Source organism: Drosophila arizonae, chromosome 4, assembly GCF_054131065.1.
Source record: "Drosophila arizonae isolate 15081-1271.41 chromosome 4, UAZ_ARI_1.0, whole genome shotgun sequence".
NCBI lineage: Eukaryota > Metazoa > Arthropoda > Insecta > Diptera > Drosophilidae > Drosophila > Drosophila arizonae.
In genome coordinates, this window is record NC_142924.1 from 1,728,931 (window position 1) to 1,746,362 (window position 17,432).

At 41.2% G+C, this 17,432-nt stretch overlaps 3 protein-coding genes across 5 annotated transcripts in view; 2 read left to right on the top strand and 1 right to left on the bottom strand.

Moving 5' to 3' along the window:
* The first annotated feature begins 440 nt into the window (after window positions 1-440).
* Window positions 441-11,827, top strand: ImpL2 (Ecdysone-inducible gene L2). Of its 2 annotated transcripts, none has more exons than XM_089467625.1 (4): window positions 441-712; window positions 9,883-10,191; window positions 10,258-10,758; window positions 10,882-11,827. In XM_089467625.1, exons 1-4 carry the CDS (start codon window positions 707-709, stop codon window positions 10,891-10,893), a joined length of 828 nt encoding a protein of 275 aa, XP_089323751.1. In that variant the 5' UTR covers window positions 441-706; the 3' UTR covers window positions 10,894-11,827. The 2 variants fall into 2 exon arrangements, with proteins under 2 accessions (XP_089323751.1, XP_017860899.1); XM_018005410.2 differs by lacking the exon at window positions 441-712 and adding an exon at window positions 8,200-8,333.
* Window positions 7,146-8,332, top strand: LOC149268958 (uncharacterized). The gene has a single exon (XM_089467645.1). The coding sequence runs from the start codon at window positions 8,101-8,103 to the stop codon at window positions 8,194-8,196; it is 96 nt and encodes a 31-aa protein (XP_089323771.1). The 5' UTR covers window positions 7,146-8,100; the 3' UTR covers window positions 8,197-8,332.
* LOC108612478 (neurobeachin-like protein 1) overlaps window positions 10,935-17,432 on the bottom strand; it is a 36,739-nt gene continuing 30,241 nt past the window's right edge. For both annotated transcript variants that reach the window (XM_018005362.2, XM_018005361.2), the window contains 2 exons: window positions 14,181-14,358; window positions 10,935-14,114 (listed from right to left, as the gene is read on the bottom strand). In XM_018005362.2, the coding sequence (XP_017860851.1) occupies window positions 13,949-14,114; window positions 14,181-14,358 (344 nt within the window). In that variant the 3' untranslated portion in view covers window positions 10,935-13,948. The remainder of the gene's footprint in view (window positions 14,115-14,180; window positions 14,359-17,432) is intronic.

Sequence of the window (17,432 nt, forward strand, 5' to 3'; positions counted from 1 at the left end):
GTGAGTGTTGTGTCAACTGTACTTAAATTATGGATGTATTAAGGTTAGCTAACAAATCAAATGAATGCGAATAATAATGTGTAAAGAAATGATAATTCAAATAAATTTGCATTCAATTTTTCAATCGAAGGAATAGCAGCAGCAGCAACAGCGAACGCCCACAATGGCACACGCACACACTCACGCAGGCAGGCAGCTGTTAGCAAGCAAATACATACAATAACCAATACAAACTGAGGCTCAAATTCAAATTGAAATTCAAGCACGCACATACACACACACACTCACAGAGACGAGCACACACAGAGCAACGAATGCTGCAGGCGAAGGCGAAGGCGACAGGCGACTATAACTGTTAATATGCCGAATGGTAGCCAATCTGCTGTCGCTGTGTGTGACGAACGACACTTGTTGATTTCGGCTATATAAAAGCATCGATGCTCAACCTTTCGCCGCACAGTATATCACATCACTAGCCATCGAGTCACATCTCCAATCGCCGAGCGAGTCAGAACCAAATAAAAAAAGAAAAAATTCTGAAAAAAACAAAAACAAGACCAAAATATATAAAACGAAACCGAAGAGAACAAAAAATAAGAAAATAATTTTAAAAGAAAATTTAAACAATTTGCAGAAAAGTGAAAAGTGAGCTAGTCAAGTCAAGTGTTTGAAATCATTTAGGAGACTCACTGCCAATTACAACGAAATGCAGGTAGGCCTATTATCACACTCATCAAATTGCCGAAATTAATCATAGTTATTTATGAGCATTGAGTATTTTCTTATCAGTTTCAAATTGATTTATTTTGAGTCACGTTGGGCACCTGACACCTGTGTTACCGGTATCACCTGCCCGGCCCACTGTAACTCTGATTTCGCACTTAACAGTCTATCAGTGAAATATGCATCAATTAACACATTTCCTATGAGCTGTATAGTAGTCCAAATGGGGTATATTGGCATCGATACATAGCTGTTAATTCGTATATTTTTAATAAGTTGAGTTTAAATTTGAAAGTGAGCTCAGTGGGAAGTTGCTTTCAGTATAAGAGTATGCGTATAAGTACGTTATGGTATAAGAGCCATCCTATATGACAGTTGGCTTTGCATTCGCTTGCTTTTAAGCTGTCATACATTTGTTATATAATCTGTAAATTATTTTTCATATCTATTGTACTTTCTCATTTAATACGTTTTCATTTTATTAAATATTCAAATTGATTTTCATTTGCTCTTAAAGCTCAACTGCGACTTCAAAATAATTCTTATGTGCAGAGAAATATTAGTTTATGTTTTGAGGTTAGTTTGGCTTCTGCTCAATATACCCGATCTTTAATTGCTTTTATATGTGTATTTTCGATACATACTTGTACATTAGATTCAATTAGAAGGAGTTGATGGTTCGCATTGGCTTAAGGCTGTTTCACTCATCAGAAAGATGATCAATGATCGTGATTTTTTCATTTTACTCTACATTATAATATAATGCGAAATCTATAGAAATTTTTCCGTAAGAAGCTTATCGGAGCTATTAGATAATAGTTGAACTATGTTTAAATTTAAATTGGAATATTTAGAGATTGGTACTGATAACGGCTCCGCTAATTCTAAATGTGACTGCATAAGACATATACATATATTTAAGAATCGCAGATATAGATTAAATCCAATCAGAAGATGCAGGCCGGTTCGCTGCATACGTTTAACAGTATTGCAAGGGAAGCCGCCGACAAGTCTGCTGAGAATCTGATGCTCGAACATTCTGATATGATCTTGTGTTTATATTGGGTTCTGCTAGGAGATCGTATTAGTAAGAATTCTTCTTGCATGCCTTTCGGGTTCCCAAGTGAAATCGATTCGCCGGAAGTATGCTTTAATGTATCCGCAGCATAAACAAAAACCATTCCCATCCAGAAGTAAATAAAAAAGGAACAAAACTGAGATGTTGCAAAAATAAACTTTTTAGCTGGGAATCTTTTAGGAAAGCAGCAGATATCTTTTTTCTTTTTTGTCAAATCTCTTATTTGGACTACAATTGTTTTAAAAAAGAAAGAAATAAAAAAATTCGACACTCTGACATTTAAAGTTGACTTAAAATTCGATTTAAACTCGACTTTTAAGATGATATAAAATTTAAAATGCTGCTAATTGGAGCTTTACATTTGATGAGTCAGTCCAGTTGGAGCGGGGTCTACGTGCGGCCAGAGACATGCACGCAGAATTCGCCACACTGAACGTTGCGCTGGTCACGCAGTCGCAGTCATCGTCGGCGTCGCTGTCGGTGGCGCCGTCGACGTCGCAGTCGCAGCTGCCTTTGCCAGTAGCGAGTCGCCCGCCGGTCGAAATCAATTCAAAACCAATTAATAATCAGATCGCTTTGTAATAAATTGCAATTCATTAAATAATAAAAAAAAAAAAAACAGCCTAAGCAAAAAACAAAAAAAAAAAATTATAAGTTGAAGGCAAAAAGCGCAATGAAATATGCACATATAGAATGATCAAAGCGGAGCACTGTACGAATGGAGGTGACGGCGAAGCTGGGCGAACGGGCGAAATGCGTCAGAGCTATGGGGTGGGGTAGGCGATTGAAGAGCAAGCAAGAGAGCGGGGGGACAATCAACGGCATTCGCTTTGGCAATCAATTTTTTGCATTTGTCGCATTTGCATTTGTCAGCGATCAAGAGCGAAAGAGAGGCACAGCAAGAGTATGAAAGAAGAGAAAGAGCGGACAGCAATGCTGGAGCGAATTTGTCGCTCTTGAGAGCATACACTTTATCCGTATGTGTGTGAGTGAGTCTGTGTGTGTAGCCGAATGTGCGTCGTAGTGGCTGTTTACACTGGGCCAGACGAGCCCCCTACTCAATTGACCGAAGGGTGTGGGCGCGGGTGCGACGAATTTCATATGACGTGATACACGCACACCCATGCAGTCAATTATGCTACAAAGCAAGAAGAATAGAAGTGTATAAGTGTGTATGTCAGTATGTGTGCATGTGTGTGAACTGATAAATGATGTCAATTAGGAGAAATTGTTAATTGTCGGGCATTTGCCGCGCTTGGCCCTGTCCTCGATGCTGTGTGTGTGTGTGCATGTGTGTGAGGCAACGAGCCCCTTTTTTTATTATTGTCTGAATAAACATTCATACATAATTGTTTTTTAAGCTCTATTGAAGTGTGCGTTGATAATAGCGGAAAGTTGAAAACATCTACAGACGTCATCGGATCTATAAGTGGAAATGATTTGATTGTTTTTCTTTTCAAAAAATAAAACACAAATGTGAAACTATGTATGTATTCCGACAGCTTGCTAGAATGAATTCGAATCGGGCGAATTTAAGTCAGCCGACGAAATCTAAGTCCTATAAATCATTTCAATTAGAGCTGATTAAAATGTGTATGCCAGTTGGCAGCTCTGACGTACACCTTCAGTTACTAATGCAGCTGGAAAGTGTAAGACTTGAGGCTTTATTTTTTGTTTATTAAACCTAATCTTGCTTGTCTTTTGGTTAATGCCACCTGCCAAGCACGATGACTCAGCGCAACAGCTTAGCACGCACTGAAACGCACTAGCATGCACGCAGCATAGGAGCGAGCGAGACAAGGGCAAGGGCTTATGGGTTATGCTCGGCTTTACCGTTCAAGCGCGCTCAACAGCAAGCGCAACGGCAGCGCTGCCGGACGACTCCGTGTGCGGCGTGGAAATGGCTGATGCAATCGTCGAAGTAAATTGGGCGAGAGTCGAAGCCACTCGGAATCGGCTGCTTCGGTGGTGGTCGGTCGGCACTACTTTGGTATTGGTGATGGTGTTGGTGTCGGTGTTGGTGTTGCTGATGGTGATGAGTGCTCGCAGCTCAGTTGCACAATTCAACAAAAGGTAACCAAAGACAGGGCGCGCACACACACAAACACACACTTACATAGAGTTCAATTTATGCACGCAAAGAATGCAAGGGAAGCAGAACACACACACACACACACACACACACACACACGCTAGCATACGAGCTAAGCACATACAGCCGCGCAGCAGGCATAGCACACTCCATAGGTTAATTGATAAATTACACAGTTTTACGCATATGTATGTGTGCTATTGAGGAAGTGCTCACGTTTTCTAGGTATGTATATGTACATATACATATATGTATATTGTTATAAGCGTATATTTATTTTTTTAGTTAATGCTAATAGCGCTCGCAATCGGAACAATTATCGGTTATTGTAATTCAGTTCGACAAAAAATTTTCCATATTCAAAAAAAAAAAAAAAAAAAAAAAAAAAATATGAGAAATAAAAGTGGTTTTATAAATTTTCCATTACAACTGCTTTTATAAGCCAGTACACAGACACACATTAACACCCAAGAGTACGGTGAGCGTGCGTGGCTATGTAATTGTGTTATACATACATACATATGCCGCCGCAAACGAATATCTTTTATATGCATAACTATTATACGCACTTGAAAGGGAAATTTCTGTCATTTGAAAAATATCCCTCAAGGCAAAAAGTAACGTTTATTCAAATGCATAGCCTGAGGTCGAGGTCGCGCGAGGCTGTTGCCAAGCGCATTTTTTTGGACTTTATCAGACAGAAAAAAGAAGAAGTAGAGAAAAAAAATGCTACATTGGCAACGACGGCACAGAATTTGTGGCATGCACATGAATTTTCTCACGTCGCCAGCCAGGTGTAGATATGTATGCATATATATATATGTATGTTTCTGTATGTGTGTAGACGATTTGTACAACCTGCAATTCACATGCCTGCACAATATACGTTTGTAGTTGTGTGTGTGTGTCTGTGTGTGTGTTTGACTTGTCTTGGCAGTTGCATGTTGCACTATCTTTTCCCCGAACTGCATATCTCTCTATCTGTCTGTCCCTGTCTCTGTCTGTCCGTCCGTCTGTTTGCTGACTTTGAATGAGTCGAATGAGTCTCAGCCCAGTTCCGGTGGCTGTTGCCCGTTAATTAGCAGAAAAGTGCAAACGTAGACGGCAAAGCGAGCTCTTTTAACCATTTTTTTTCTTCGTATTTTTGTATGTTTTGTCTCTTTTTAACTATGAATATTTTTGTTGTATCTTTTCTGTTAATCGAGTGTGCATCTTTCTACCAGCATTCGCTGCATTTGCCATGATGCAATAATTGGGGCCAACAAAATAATGGCGAAATGCTACGATCGGACGATAAAACAATTAGGCGATCGTATGATCGTACGATCGTATGATTCGCCCAGTTTTCGACCTTTCTTATTTCTAGGAAATTGTATCGTTTTCTTTCTTCTTTTTTGGAGAGTAATAAATTGATGGTTTGACGCGTTCGATCGATTGCCGATCGGTACCAAGCGGTGCCAAGGCCTATGAATATACATATATCTCATTCATTGTGCTCATTTAACGCGAACTGCTTTGGCTACAGTGCTCGATATATTTGTATTTATTTCTTGGAAATTCACATAATTAATTCATTGTTATACAATGAAGCATGTACGTTAATTTTCTCTTACATAGGAAAAACTTTTCAAACGTTATTAAAATCCCCTCATAAAATCCCCTTTTCACATGTAAGTAATCTGGAAACTAAGAATTTCCACCCAAAAGTCCTTTTTAAGCTAAATTAAGAATCATAAGCCTGAATCATTTTGATATGTTATAAACAAGTGTTATACTGATTGAAGCAACGACCAATCTAAAATGAACACGAAATTTCCTGAAGCAAACAATTTGGAATGAGCGCAGCTGTTATACTATGTGCACGCACAACTGTTATACCATGGAGAGAAGCGCGTACAGTTTGCATCCGTATTGCGAGTGCGTGCGCTTTTCCTGGAACGTCATCAGATCTGCTCGAATCTCGTTAAGCTGCAGCATCAATAATTGAATCGATCGATATGAAAGTGGCGTTTGATCTAGTAATCGATCTAATGCAGTTACGTCAAATTTGTTACGTTAGCTACTCGTTACGTTGTTGGTCGCCTTTGAGGCCTGTGGTCAGAAGGGCACGAGATCAATTCGCCACAGCTGCAGCAATTTACTTGATTTCAATTGAGTTTCGCTTGGCAATTGGCAGCTGCCAAATGTGGGAGTCGAGCAGAGCGACTGGGGCGAGATGGTGCAATGAATATATATATGTATATGTACATATATATAATTGGTGTATATATATATTGTATATTGCTGGTTGACTTTGCCGACAAATGAATAAAACTAGTCAGAGCTAGCTAGTTAGTGCGGCGAGAATACGAACCCCGGGCACCAGTTCTGGCTGCCGCCCAGCAACAGGCACAGGCACAGGCACAGCAGCCGCAACAACCGCCCCACCGTCCCACCAGATCCAACAGATCCACCAGACCCACTCTGAACCACACGTAACTAGCGACACAGCGGCACAGCGGAAAGCGAACACGCGATCTGTTGAATTGCTGCCAGTCTGTCTGCCATTGTGACTGCTCCCCTTCCCGCTGTGCTCTCCTCTCGCTCTCGCACGCGCTCAGTCTATCTGCCTGCTTCCACTCTGGCAACAAGTTTTGCTGTCCCCCTCCCACTCGCTGGCCCCCGCTTACATTTGTGGTTTTCTGCCCTCAACCGAGCGAACGCAGCAGACAAACTGGCACTCACTTGATTGCAATGAATCAACTGTGCTGATCAGCAGCAGCAGCAGCAGCAGCAGCAGCAGCAGCAGCAGCGGAGCAGTGTAAGGGGGCGCTGCAGCGAGGGGGCGTGGCGTGTTGGGTCGCGACAAATGGAACCTTGCAGCGTTGAGCTGCCGCTCGCCTGGACTGCGGCGTTTAAAAGCCATGCCGCCAGGCACGTACGAATGTGGTGGAAAGAAGCAGCACGAGAATTGCTACACGGCCAGAAAAAGTGGAAAATAATATTCATTGGAAATCAAAACAAATTTACATATTTCCTTATTAAATCAATTCCTTTTCATATTATTTTTATATACATATGAATATATGTATAAACTGAATTAGAGAAGTGAGCATATATTTCTCTCAGTGTACCGGTCACATTTAAATTCTTGTCGTTGTCAACTGGTTTCATTCGGGTCCCCAACCCCATCCCCGTCGCAGCTGAGGCGCATTGAGTCAAGGGTAAAGCAACTATTGGCTAGGAATTGAAAGTGCGACGGGTCATTCCCATGTAGAACTGTACCTCTATCCGCTGGAAGCTACTTCCATTGCAGTCCGAGCTTAGTCTATGGAAAGTTTGCGGGGCGCTGCAATTGCCGGCTGGAGCGGCTCAAACTGCATTCAAATAGCCAAGAGATCAAATGATAAATGAACTGTTCTTTCGTTTCGTTCCGGCTCCGATCATTGTGAGCGCGCTGCTCATCTTGCTTGAGTGTGTGCGTGTGTGTGAGTTATTGCTTCCAACGAAGTGAGTTTGGCCCGAACTAACAGAAACGAAGTGCAGCCAGCAATACGAAGGGCACAGTGGCATCCGCCCGGCGAACAGTGTGTAAGTGTGTGAGAGAGAGCGAGAGCACGAGAGCGAGTTGAAGAAAGAGAGCAGTGCGTGTCGATGGCGGCGCTCTGTTCGGCTCTGCTCTGCTCTGTTCGGCTCTGGCGTATATAAAATGAAGTCGGCTGCGTAGCGGAATCAGTTCTGTGACAGTTTTCAGCTGTTGAACACAACTTAAGTGTGCGCCTCGCTCTACTCGCTGCAACGTTGACCGCCTTCTGACCGCTCAAACAGAAAAAGCAAAAAGAAAAAGTAAATCAAAAGCCTACCTTGACTTGTAATGTCGATGAACCGTGCGTCTTATAAAGAGTGCCGCGTCAAGAAACCACAATTTGTAACAGTTAACAAGGAGTCGTGCTGAAGCCCCGCCCCCTCGCTCCACAACCTTTTCACTCATCAACACTGAGACGAATGTGCCCAAGCTTTGAGCTGGACATACGCTACGGTTGAAGATCGAAGTCAAATACGCCCACTATTTTGCACTACGCTCCGGAACCGGAACAGGAAAAGGAAAAGGAACAAAATAGAAGCTGCTCGTCGCAGGCGCTGTTGCGTTGCAAAATAAAGAAAAACAATCAAAATTTCACCAAAGCTAAGCTGCACAGCTACCAAAACGGCACACCGCGCCGACTCTATGTCATTGTTAACTCAATTGCTGCTGAATTTCAATCAAAAGGCCCAATTCCGCAGCCAGCACAACTTAGAGCTGATAAACTCCTTCATAACATAACAAAAAGTTGTGAGATTCGAGCAGCTCGCGCCTTCAATCAAAAGACGCGAACGCCAAACGCTTCTAAACGCCGCCCACTTAGGGAGAAAACCGCAAACATTTTTTACCGGAAGAGAAAAAAGAAATCAAATCAAAAGGTGAGCCACTTCACAAATCCTCGCATATTTAGCGATTAGCGATTCGACGAAATACCAATTTAAAATAGACAACGACGAACAAAATTCGAAGAAAAATAAATCACATATTCAGCCATTCAGCGAATCAGCAAAAAACCCCATCCACGCCGAAGGGCAAATCGAGTCGAAAATCTGATGCAACATTTGCCAGCGAATCGCCAGACGACACACTCTATATAGAGAGACAGACTATAATGCTTTGCATACCGAATTGAATAACTTAAGTGGTCACGCCCTTGTCGAATATACGGTGAGGGTATATGGTATATGGTATATGGTATCTGGTATATAGTATAGGATCGGTCGGTCTGGCTAATTATGCTCGGCCTTTGATCCATGGCGCGTGGGCGCGCTCATCAAGGAGCTGACGTCACAACCCAAAACAATGTGATTTCGATTTTCAATTCTTCTGTCTGGGTTTTTTTCTTCCATTTTTTTCGATTTCTTAATTTTTTTTTTTTTTTTTTTTTTTTTTAATTTTTTTTTTGATCCACTTAAGTGTTGAGTGTTGCTGCCTACGTGAGTTCTTTGTCCACAATTTATCATCGTTTGTTCTATTTCGGTGTCCCCAGACCGCGTGATATTGTGAAATTGTGAAATGCTTAGTCGACGGCTGGGAAGATCTTCATTAGCTAGGGGTTGGTCGCGCTTCTCGCTAGGATCTCTTTACCTTGAAGTGAAAAACATTTTTTAATTGGGTTTAGATAAGTTGGTTAAGTATACATCTGTTGAAGTAAATGAATTGGAATACTTTCGATGTTTTTCGTAAATTAATCTCGGGTTTAACGAAAAACTAGATAATAGATTTTTTTTTCCAAATATTTTTTTTTTTTTTTTTTTTTTACTTTCGGAAAAAGAAAACAAATTTGTAAAATAATGATGTAGACAGATGATTGCTGGCAGGCTCGAGCCCGGGTCCTGCTGCGCCATAAGATTGGCTGCTAGTGGGAAAGAGACAGACTGAGAGACTGAGAAAAGCGAAATGTGAAACAATTTTAAGTTTCATGTCAATTCAAGCAGCTTTTGGCCCTAAGTTATTAAGTAAAATTGTGTAATTTGTTGAGCAGGCAATATTTAACATTTTCACAATGCAATTATGCAATTTAAGAACTGAAATTTCTAGAACTATAGATATACTATATAGATAGCTGATATTCAGCTACGTTGATAATATTGCAAGATGATTTGCAAACGTTTGCCACTGCAGCCGTGGCACGTTGCGCGATTCCTCAAGTCACGATTCACGGTTCACGCTTCGATTCTTATCATCCGCCCGTCCATCCGCCGATCGATCCGTACGGCCGTCCGCTTGGTATCAGTCGACATTGTGATTTATAGCCTCGGATTTAGCCTGGCATAACGGACTTGGCACATTGTAGCTGATAACTGCAGCGATGCTCCAATGATGATTGCGGGTTTATTAACCTATATTATAAGTGGAATGATATTGAACTTTGAACCTAGCTTCTATCACTAAGCCACGCCCCTTCCGCCTCTCGACTCATTGCAGAAAATGAATTTAAATCTGTGCGCTATAGCGCTGCTGCTGTTTGGCAGCCTCTCGGGCGCCCAGAGTCGCGCCGTGGACATTGTGGACGACAGCAACGATGTGGACAACTCCATTGAGACGGAGGAGGTGCCGCAGTCCCAGTCGAAGCACCGCAACCGCGCCTTCGAGGACGACTGGCTGAAGTTCATCAAAACTCCACCAAACAAGATGCAACAGGCGCCCGGCGCCACCCTCGAGATCGCCTGCGAGATGATGGGCTCCCAGGTGCCCAGCATCCAATGGATTGTCGGTCACATGCCACTCTCTGAGGTAGGTCTAGCAAGCCCATCACCCGTCCCTCGAATCCCCTAGCTCAACTCTGCTCTCTCTTCTCAGATTGATAATCTGGAATCGAACTCGATCACGGAGGATGCGCCCACGGCGATCGTTCGTGTGCGCTCCGTGCACATTGTCGATCACATGCTGAGCGAGCCGAGAATCTACACGTGCATCGGACGCACTGGCTCCAAGACCATCTATGCCAGCACCGTGGTGCATCCCTCGCACGCTGACCAGGAGCTGGGTAATCTGATCGTACCCGAGAAGCAGTACCAGGGCCCGCAGAAGCCGCGTATCATCTACACCGAGAAAACCCATCTGGATCTGATGGGCTCGACCATCATGCTGCCCTGCAAAGTGCATGCCCGCCCGCACGCCAAGATCACCTGGAGGAATAACGAGGACAAGGAAATCGTGCAGAGCCATCGCTTCAAGGTCCTGCCCACCGGAGATCTGCTCATCTCTGACCTTAAATGGGAGGATATGGGCAACTACAAGTGTATAGCGCACAATGCTGTGGGCCGAGACTCAGCCGATACCTTCGTATACCCCGTACTTGTAAGTATCGTTAACTTCATTCTCTTCTCTTGTCGATAACTCGAATTATCGATAGCTTTTTATAGCCGCATTTTAACTTCCACACTAACTCGACATTTTCCCTACTTCTTTTTTTCATTGCAGAAGGAAGACTAAAGATTCCACCCAAGGCTATTCGATTGGACATTTTTAGTTAGTTAGATAGATCAAATGCCTTTGAAGATGCGCGAAAGATAAAAACAACACTAAAAAATACAAAAAAAAAAAAAAAAACAAAACAAAAATGAAGAAAAAGAAAAGAAAGCTTAAGCTTAAGTTTAACTCTAGAATCTAATGCCGGCTTAGACTTTAATGTTTTCAATCATTTCCTTGTTTTTTTCATCCACCTCGAATTAGTTACGAATATTATTTTTAACGGTATTTGATTAGGTTCTTGATATCTAATATAGCATTTGCTTGTTTCTTCAATTTTACCTTTTAGTTGTTCAGGTAAACAAGTTTCGTTTATATGTAAGTAGCAATGTTTGTTCCTAACTATATCAGGCAAGACACTAGTTAACGATAGTAATTGGCCCGTACTTAATAAACATGTATATATGTGCTATGTATATATGTCTATATATAGCCAGCCAATGAAGACACCAATCCACCAATACACCATAGGCATCTCGAATTCACGAATTCAGATTTTCATGAATTTACCTATTCACGTATAAACGAAGTCATGAATTCACGCAAAGATTCGTCTATTTCATATCTACAAAATTTATTTATTGAACCCCCATCGTTCATACATTTACACATCCATACATCCATCTATAAGCATACAAAAGAAAGAGAAAAGTATTCACTGAGGTTAACAGAACAGTCTTTATATAATATATAGATACACACACACACACAAGTATACACACACCCATGGAAGCCCCACACAACTTTAGGAAGTGTTGCCCCTTTACATTATGTTTTATGTTTTACATTAAGCTAATTGAACTGAATTATGGTTTTTTTACATTATATATTTAAATACTATATTATTGAATTTAAAGTGTTTGTTTTTTGAATAAATACACCAAAATAATGAAAAGAACACGTTGGGCTTTAGCAATGCTTATATTGGTTTTGGTTTGGTTTTCAACATTTTATTGACACAGTTTATTCGGTACAATCTATACAGTGTTACAGTAACTACAGCTAAGGAAGGTCGGAGAACTCTTTGTGTTTTTTATTTTTCTCTTAGTAACAAATAACGAGCAAACGCATTTACGTATATATGTAAGTCAGGGCTGCGAAGCGGTTAACGAATCGGTTCGAAACGGGAATCTCAGAAAGTACTCGAAAATCAACTGAATTGGAAAGCCTAACTGAGCTCGGAGTTTGATGAACTTGTGTGACTCATAATCCTTCAAAATGGCATTCCAGAAAACAATTCGAAAATTTCGAAATTCTTGACAGCCCTGTTCTAAGTTTGAGAGATAAGATGATAAGTGTTTAAGTAAATAATTGATTGACTTATGTTGCGTATTGATCGCACTACAAGTCGAGCAGCTTCTGTGATAATCTCTACGGTATATATATATATATATTATACACATACATGTATGTATGTATATTACGTGCTGATTGTGCGCTTGTAACAAGTTGAGCAATGCGAAAGACAAAAACAGACAAAACCCTATCAAACGATCGTCTACTATATATTGTCACTTGTCATTGGAAAAGGTTGTCCTAGGGTAGGTCGGGGGAGGGAGCTGGCATCCAAGGCAGACGAGACAAAAGCGAATGGAATTTCGATGCGAAAACTTTAAATTCGTGGACGGACTCTAATTTTAGGATTTATAATACTTGTTGTCAATTGGAAATGCATTCACTCGAGATGCAGATGCAGATACTGATGCTGATGCAGCTGCAGATACAGATACAATTTTTGTTTTGTTTTTTGTGTGCTTCGTGCTGGCAACGAAAGTTGGCCCCAGTTTTCGAGCGTGGCCAAAACGCTGAACGCCACCTCGCGCCGCGCTGTTGCCGGGCAGATTTTGATGCCGATTTGAAAGTCGCGCGTGACTCAGTGCAAACGGAAATGGCAGCAGGCAACGAGAGGGGCAATGACAGAGACAGAGAGCGAGATAGATTGAGTAAGAGTGAGTGAGAGAGAGAGAGAGAGAGAGAGGTACAGAGATCAGGCAGGGACAGACGGACCGGTCCACTTGCCGGCAACCAGTTTTTGTCGCTTGAATGACGGCACGATGTGCTAATTTATATAAATATATAAAATAAGAAAATACAAAAGCAAGAAACACAACAAACGTCAGCCTAATGATAAATGATTTATACGAATTTGTCAAGCTAATTGGAAGGCGCGCGCAAAGTGCCGCGCTGCAAAGCGATCCGACACGAAAGACAAGTGAATAATTGCTCGCAAAAGAGACGAAGCAACGAAACGACGAAGGAGCGACAGAGCGGGAGGGCGGAAGAGCGCGAGAGAGGGAAAGGGAGCGATGGGCATGATAGATAGCGGGCAGTGGATACAATAAAGATGGATGGGCCACCTAGAAGAGGCTGGATTTACAGGGAATTGCGCTTAACGCTAATGGCATTCGACGAGTATCTGAAAGATACAATTTATACCCCATAGACATAGAGAGATATTTCAAGGGAATTCGCGTAGGGCAGAGGAAAGTGTTGCGAGCAAGTGCTTGGGTATGCTAGACTATGCCCAGTGCTACACTTACAGGGTATGAGTAATCATAGATACACCTGCGATAGACTATGATAGAGTCAGAGGAAGATAACAAAGACTGCTTTTACAGGGTATATGCTAATTAAGTATCTGATAATTGGTTTGGTCTGCATCAACTGATAGATAGATAGAGAATGAATAAGTGCGGGGTATGCTAACGCCTGACAAACCTCATGAAAAACGAGTGCTTTCATTAAAGCTAATGGAATTCGTGTATCTGTTAGATACTTTACTTTAACTTGATCTATAAAGAATTATTTGAGGCGAGTCCAACTAACTGAATATGTGATTTGTTGGCCTGCTTTTTGGCCATTTTAATTAGTTTTGTGTTTTTTTGTTTTGGCACGTAACGACACGAAAAATAAATATATATCTATAAGAAACAAATGGGCAAAGGGACACAAAAAGTCAAGCATTAAAAAGGGAATCTAAATTACTACTGTGATATGGAAAGCTTAGAGTCGAGGGCGCCTAGACGTTGAGCACGGAATGCTTTTTGCTGCCAGCTAGGGGCAGCTGCACGGCGACCACGGCCAGGCGGCCGTCACGTAAGGGCGCCAGGATGTGCGTATTGCCAGGTGTTACGACTACCGTCTGGATGGGCACATGCAGCGGAATGTCAAAGACGGGCTTCAGCCTGCAAAGAGGAATTTGAGTTCAGTTATTAAAGTTTGGAGAACCCACTCCAACCCACTGCACTCACCCGTGTAGGCGGCTCATGGTTATGTCGCCGGCATCATCGGCCACCACCAGATAGTCCGAGGCAGTGGCCAGTCCTGTGACACGCCCAGACACATACTTGGAGCCCAGGCTGGCTCCATTGATGCTATACACGTGCACCGAGTGCGAAGTATCGTCCAAAGCACTGAAGGCAATGTGACCTGTGGATCATCAAAGAATAAGAAGCAGAAGATGAAGAAGAAAACGATTATTTGCTGACGTATGTCTGATAAGGCGGGCATCAACGGAGGGAGTCCGATGAAATGGCAATTAGCGCGACGAATTGACAAGGCTTTGCGAGGTGAAGAGGGGAAAGGGGGCAAGGAGAGGGAGAGGGAGAGGGAGACAGACTGGAAGAGTCTGGACCGTAATGTTGCATCTACGGGGGTCTAAGCTTATCGCTAGGTGATACACTGAGCGAAAAGGCTGAGACAGCAGTGAAAGGATGCAGAGAAATCAGTGGGTAGTTTAATGATAAGTATATGGTTAGCTTAAATTTTTCAATAAAAATTGAATGAATGAGTATGCATCGAAATCTTTAGAGCAACCCAGTAGATTGAAGATATTCGATATATCTATACTATAGCCCTATATTTAATCGCATTTGGTAGTCAAATTTCGAGTAGACTTTAAATATAGCGCATGCTCTATACGAAAATGTTCTCGATGGATTTCCTAAATGTAACAATCGAAGTACATTTTCTAATTGGATGATAATCCAACTAACAACGCGCGTCCAATCAGAATCTGTATTCAGCACCCTTATCTTAAAGACTCTTAAGGGAAAGTCATATTCCGAATTTACAAGAAACATATACTGAAAAAACATATACTCCACAATTAGTTTGTTTTGCTCATGTCTCAAATTAAACAATCAAAGATGACAAAGCAAGAAGATTGAAGCGCAATTGAAGCATAAAAACGACTTAATTTTCGCATAAGCATAAACGACTTCAGACACAAGGAGAGCATAGAAGACGACTGATAGAGCTACAAGATTGCGATATGTGGGGCAACATGAGTGGGTTCTACGCAGTTGAAAAGTTGAAGTGAACGGGTGCTGCTTGGCTGGGTCCGGCCCACTTGCTCGTTGATAACCTGAAGAAGGCAACGAAGACGCGTCGCATCGTGCGACAGCGCGATGGAATTTAATATTATGACACGCTTCTCAAGATAACAACAACAGCAAACGAAAGAGAAGCAAAGTCGAGGCAGGCGAAGTCTCAATGATTAAAGCAATGCGTAGTTCGAGTCTTATCAGTGGGCAATGCCAATGAAATTGATTCAAACGAAATCAAATCAAGTTGAAACTTGTTTCAAATACTGCAGAAATACATAAGAGAGGGGGATAGACTATCAGACAGAGAAAGAAAGAGAGACAGCAAGATAGAGCATAGTGCCAGTGCCCCCTGGACTAGATATACTTGGTATACATATACATATACATTATACCATATACGTATGTCTCAAGTATGCATATCTTAAATATCGTTTAAAGTGTTTATAATTTTTTGTGAATGGCTGCGCTTCCGAGTGGTTTCAGTGTGATTTGCGCTTAAACTAGAAATAACCATGTGATAGCCAGTTTGGCAATGCAGAGCTCCCCTTCCTCCCCCATACACTCTCTATCACCCACTGTCTTTTGCTTATCAGATCTCAGAGCTCTCAGATTACCAGTTCCCAGTGATTTGCCTTTAGTCACATTCTCGCCAATTGCGACGTTTACATTCATTCAGAAAAATTCCCATTCCATGTCTTAATTTTTTCTTCAGGCTTCACACACACACACGCCCATATATATGTATTTAGTGGGGGGGCCCCTCGCCGAGCTTTACTACAAAGTCTATCATAAACATTTTGTAGCGCCTTGGCAAAAAAAAAAAGAAAAACAAACACGAAAAATATCATGAATGAACGTGTGCTTATATATTTATGCGCTGCACCCTTTAAAGGCTCTTAGCGGGTATGATTGAATTATGAATCATATGTAACATTAACGGAACAGCTCTGTAAAACCATGAAATGCTTGCACTCTTTTCTATTAAAATACAGTAGCAGCCTTCTCTTAATCTCCTCTGTTTAGATCTAAAGCTTTCTTCTTCCTATCTTTCTGTATATCTGTATCTGTGTATCTGCATCTGGGTATCTGTATCTACGTATCTCTATCTATATCTATGTATCTGTATCTATGTATCTGCATCTATGTATCTGTATCTATGTATCTGTATCTGTGTATCTGTATCTATGTATCTGTCTCTGTGTATCTGTATCTGTATATGTATCTGGGTATCTGTATCTGGATCTGTGTATCTGTATCTATGTATCTGTCTCTGTGTATCTGTATCTGTATATGTATCTGGGTATCTGTATCTGGATCTGTGTATCTGTATCTATGTATCTGTATCTATATCTGTATCTGTGTATCTGTATCTAAGCACATGTATTTGTGTATCTATGTATCTGTATCTGTATATGTACTGTATCTGCATCTGTATCTGGATCTGTGTATCTGTATCTATTTCTATGTATCTGTAACTGTGTATCTATGTATCTGTAGCTATGTATCTGTATCTATGTATCTGTATCTATGTATCTGTATCTGTGTATCTGTATCTATGTATCTGTATTTGTGTATCTGTATTTGTGTATCTGTATCTTTATATGTATCTGGGTATCTGTATCTATATCTGTATCTGTGTATCTGTATCTAAGCACATGTATCTGTGCATCTATGTATCTGTATCTGTATCTGTATCTGTGTATCTGTATCTATTTCTATGTATCTGTAACTGTGTATCTGTATCTAAGTATCTGTATCTGTATCTGTGTATCTGTATCTATGTATCTGTATATAAGTATCTATGTATGTATCTGTCTCTGTATCTGTGTATCTCCATCTATGTATCTCTATCTGTATCTATGTATCCGTATCTGTGTATGTAGCTGGAAGTTTTTATCTGTGTATCTGTATTTATGTATCCGTATCTAACTATCTGTATCTAGGTATCTGTATCTAACTATCTGAATATATGTAGGTATCTGTATCTGTATATGTATCTGTATCTGTGTATCTGTATCGGTGTATCTGTATCTGTATCTTTATATCTTTATATGTATGTATCTGTGTATCTGTATACATGTATGTGTGTATCTCTATCTGTATCTGAGTACCTGTATCTGTAGAAAGACATTTATCTTGCTTTTCATGGCTTTTTCTTTCTCTTTTCCATTCATC

Excerpts from the sequence above, each read along its gene's own strand:
- ImpL2 (XM_089467625.1), top strand. Across the intron at positions 10,192-10,257 it reads GTCACATGCCACTCTCTGAG|ATTGATAATCTGGAATCGAA; the intron begins GTAGGTCTAGCA and ends CTCTCTTCTCAG.
- LOC149268958 (XM_089467645.1), top strand. The coding sequence starts at position 8,101 with ATGTCATTGTTAACTCAATTGCTGCTGAATTTCAATCAAAAGGCCCAA.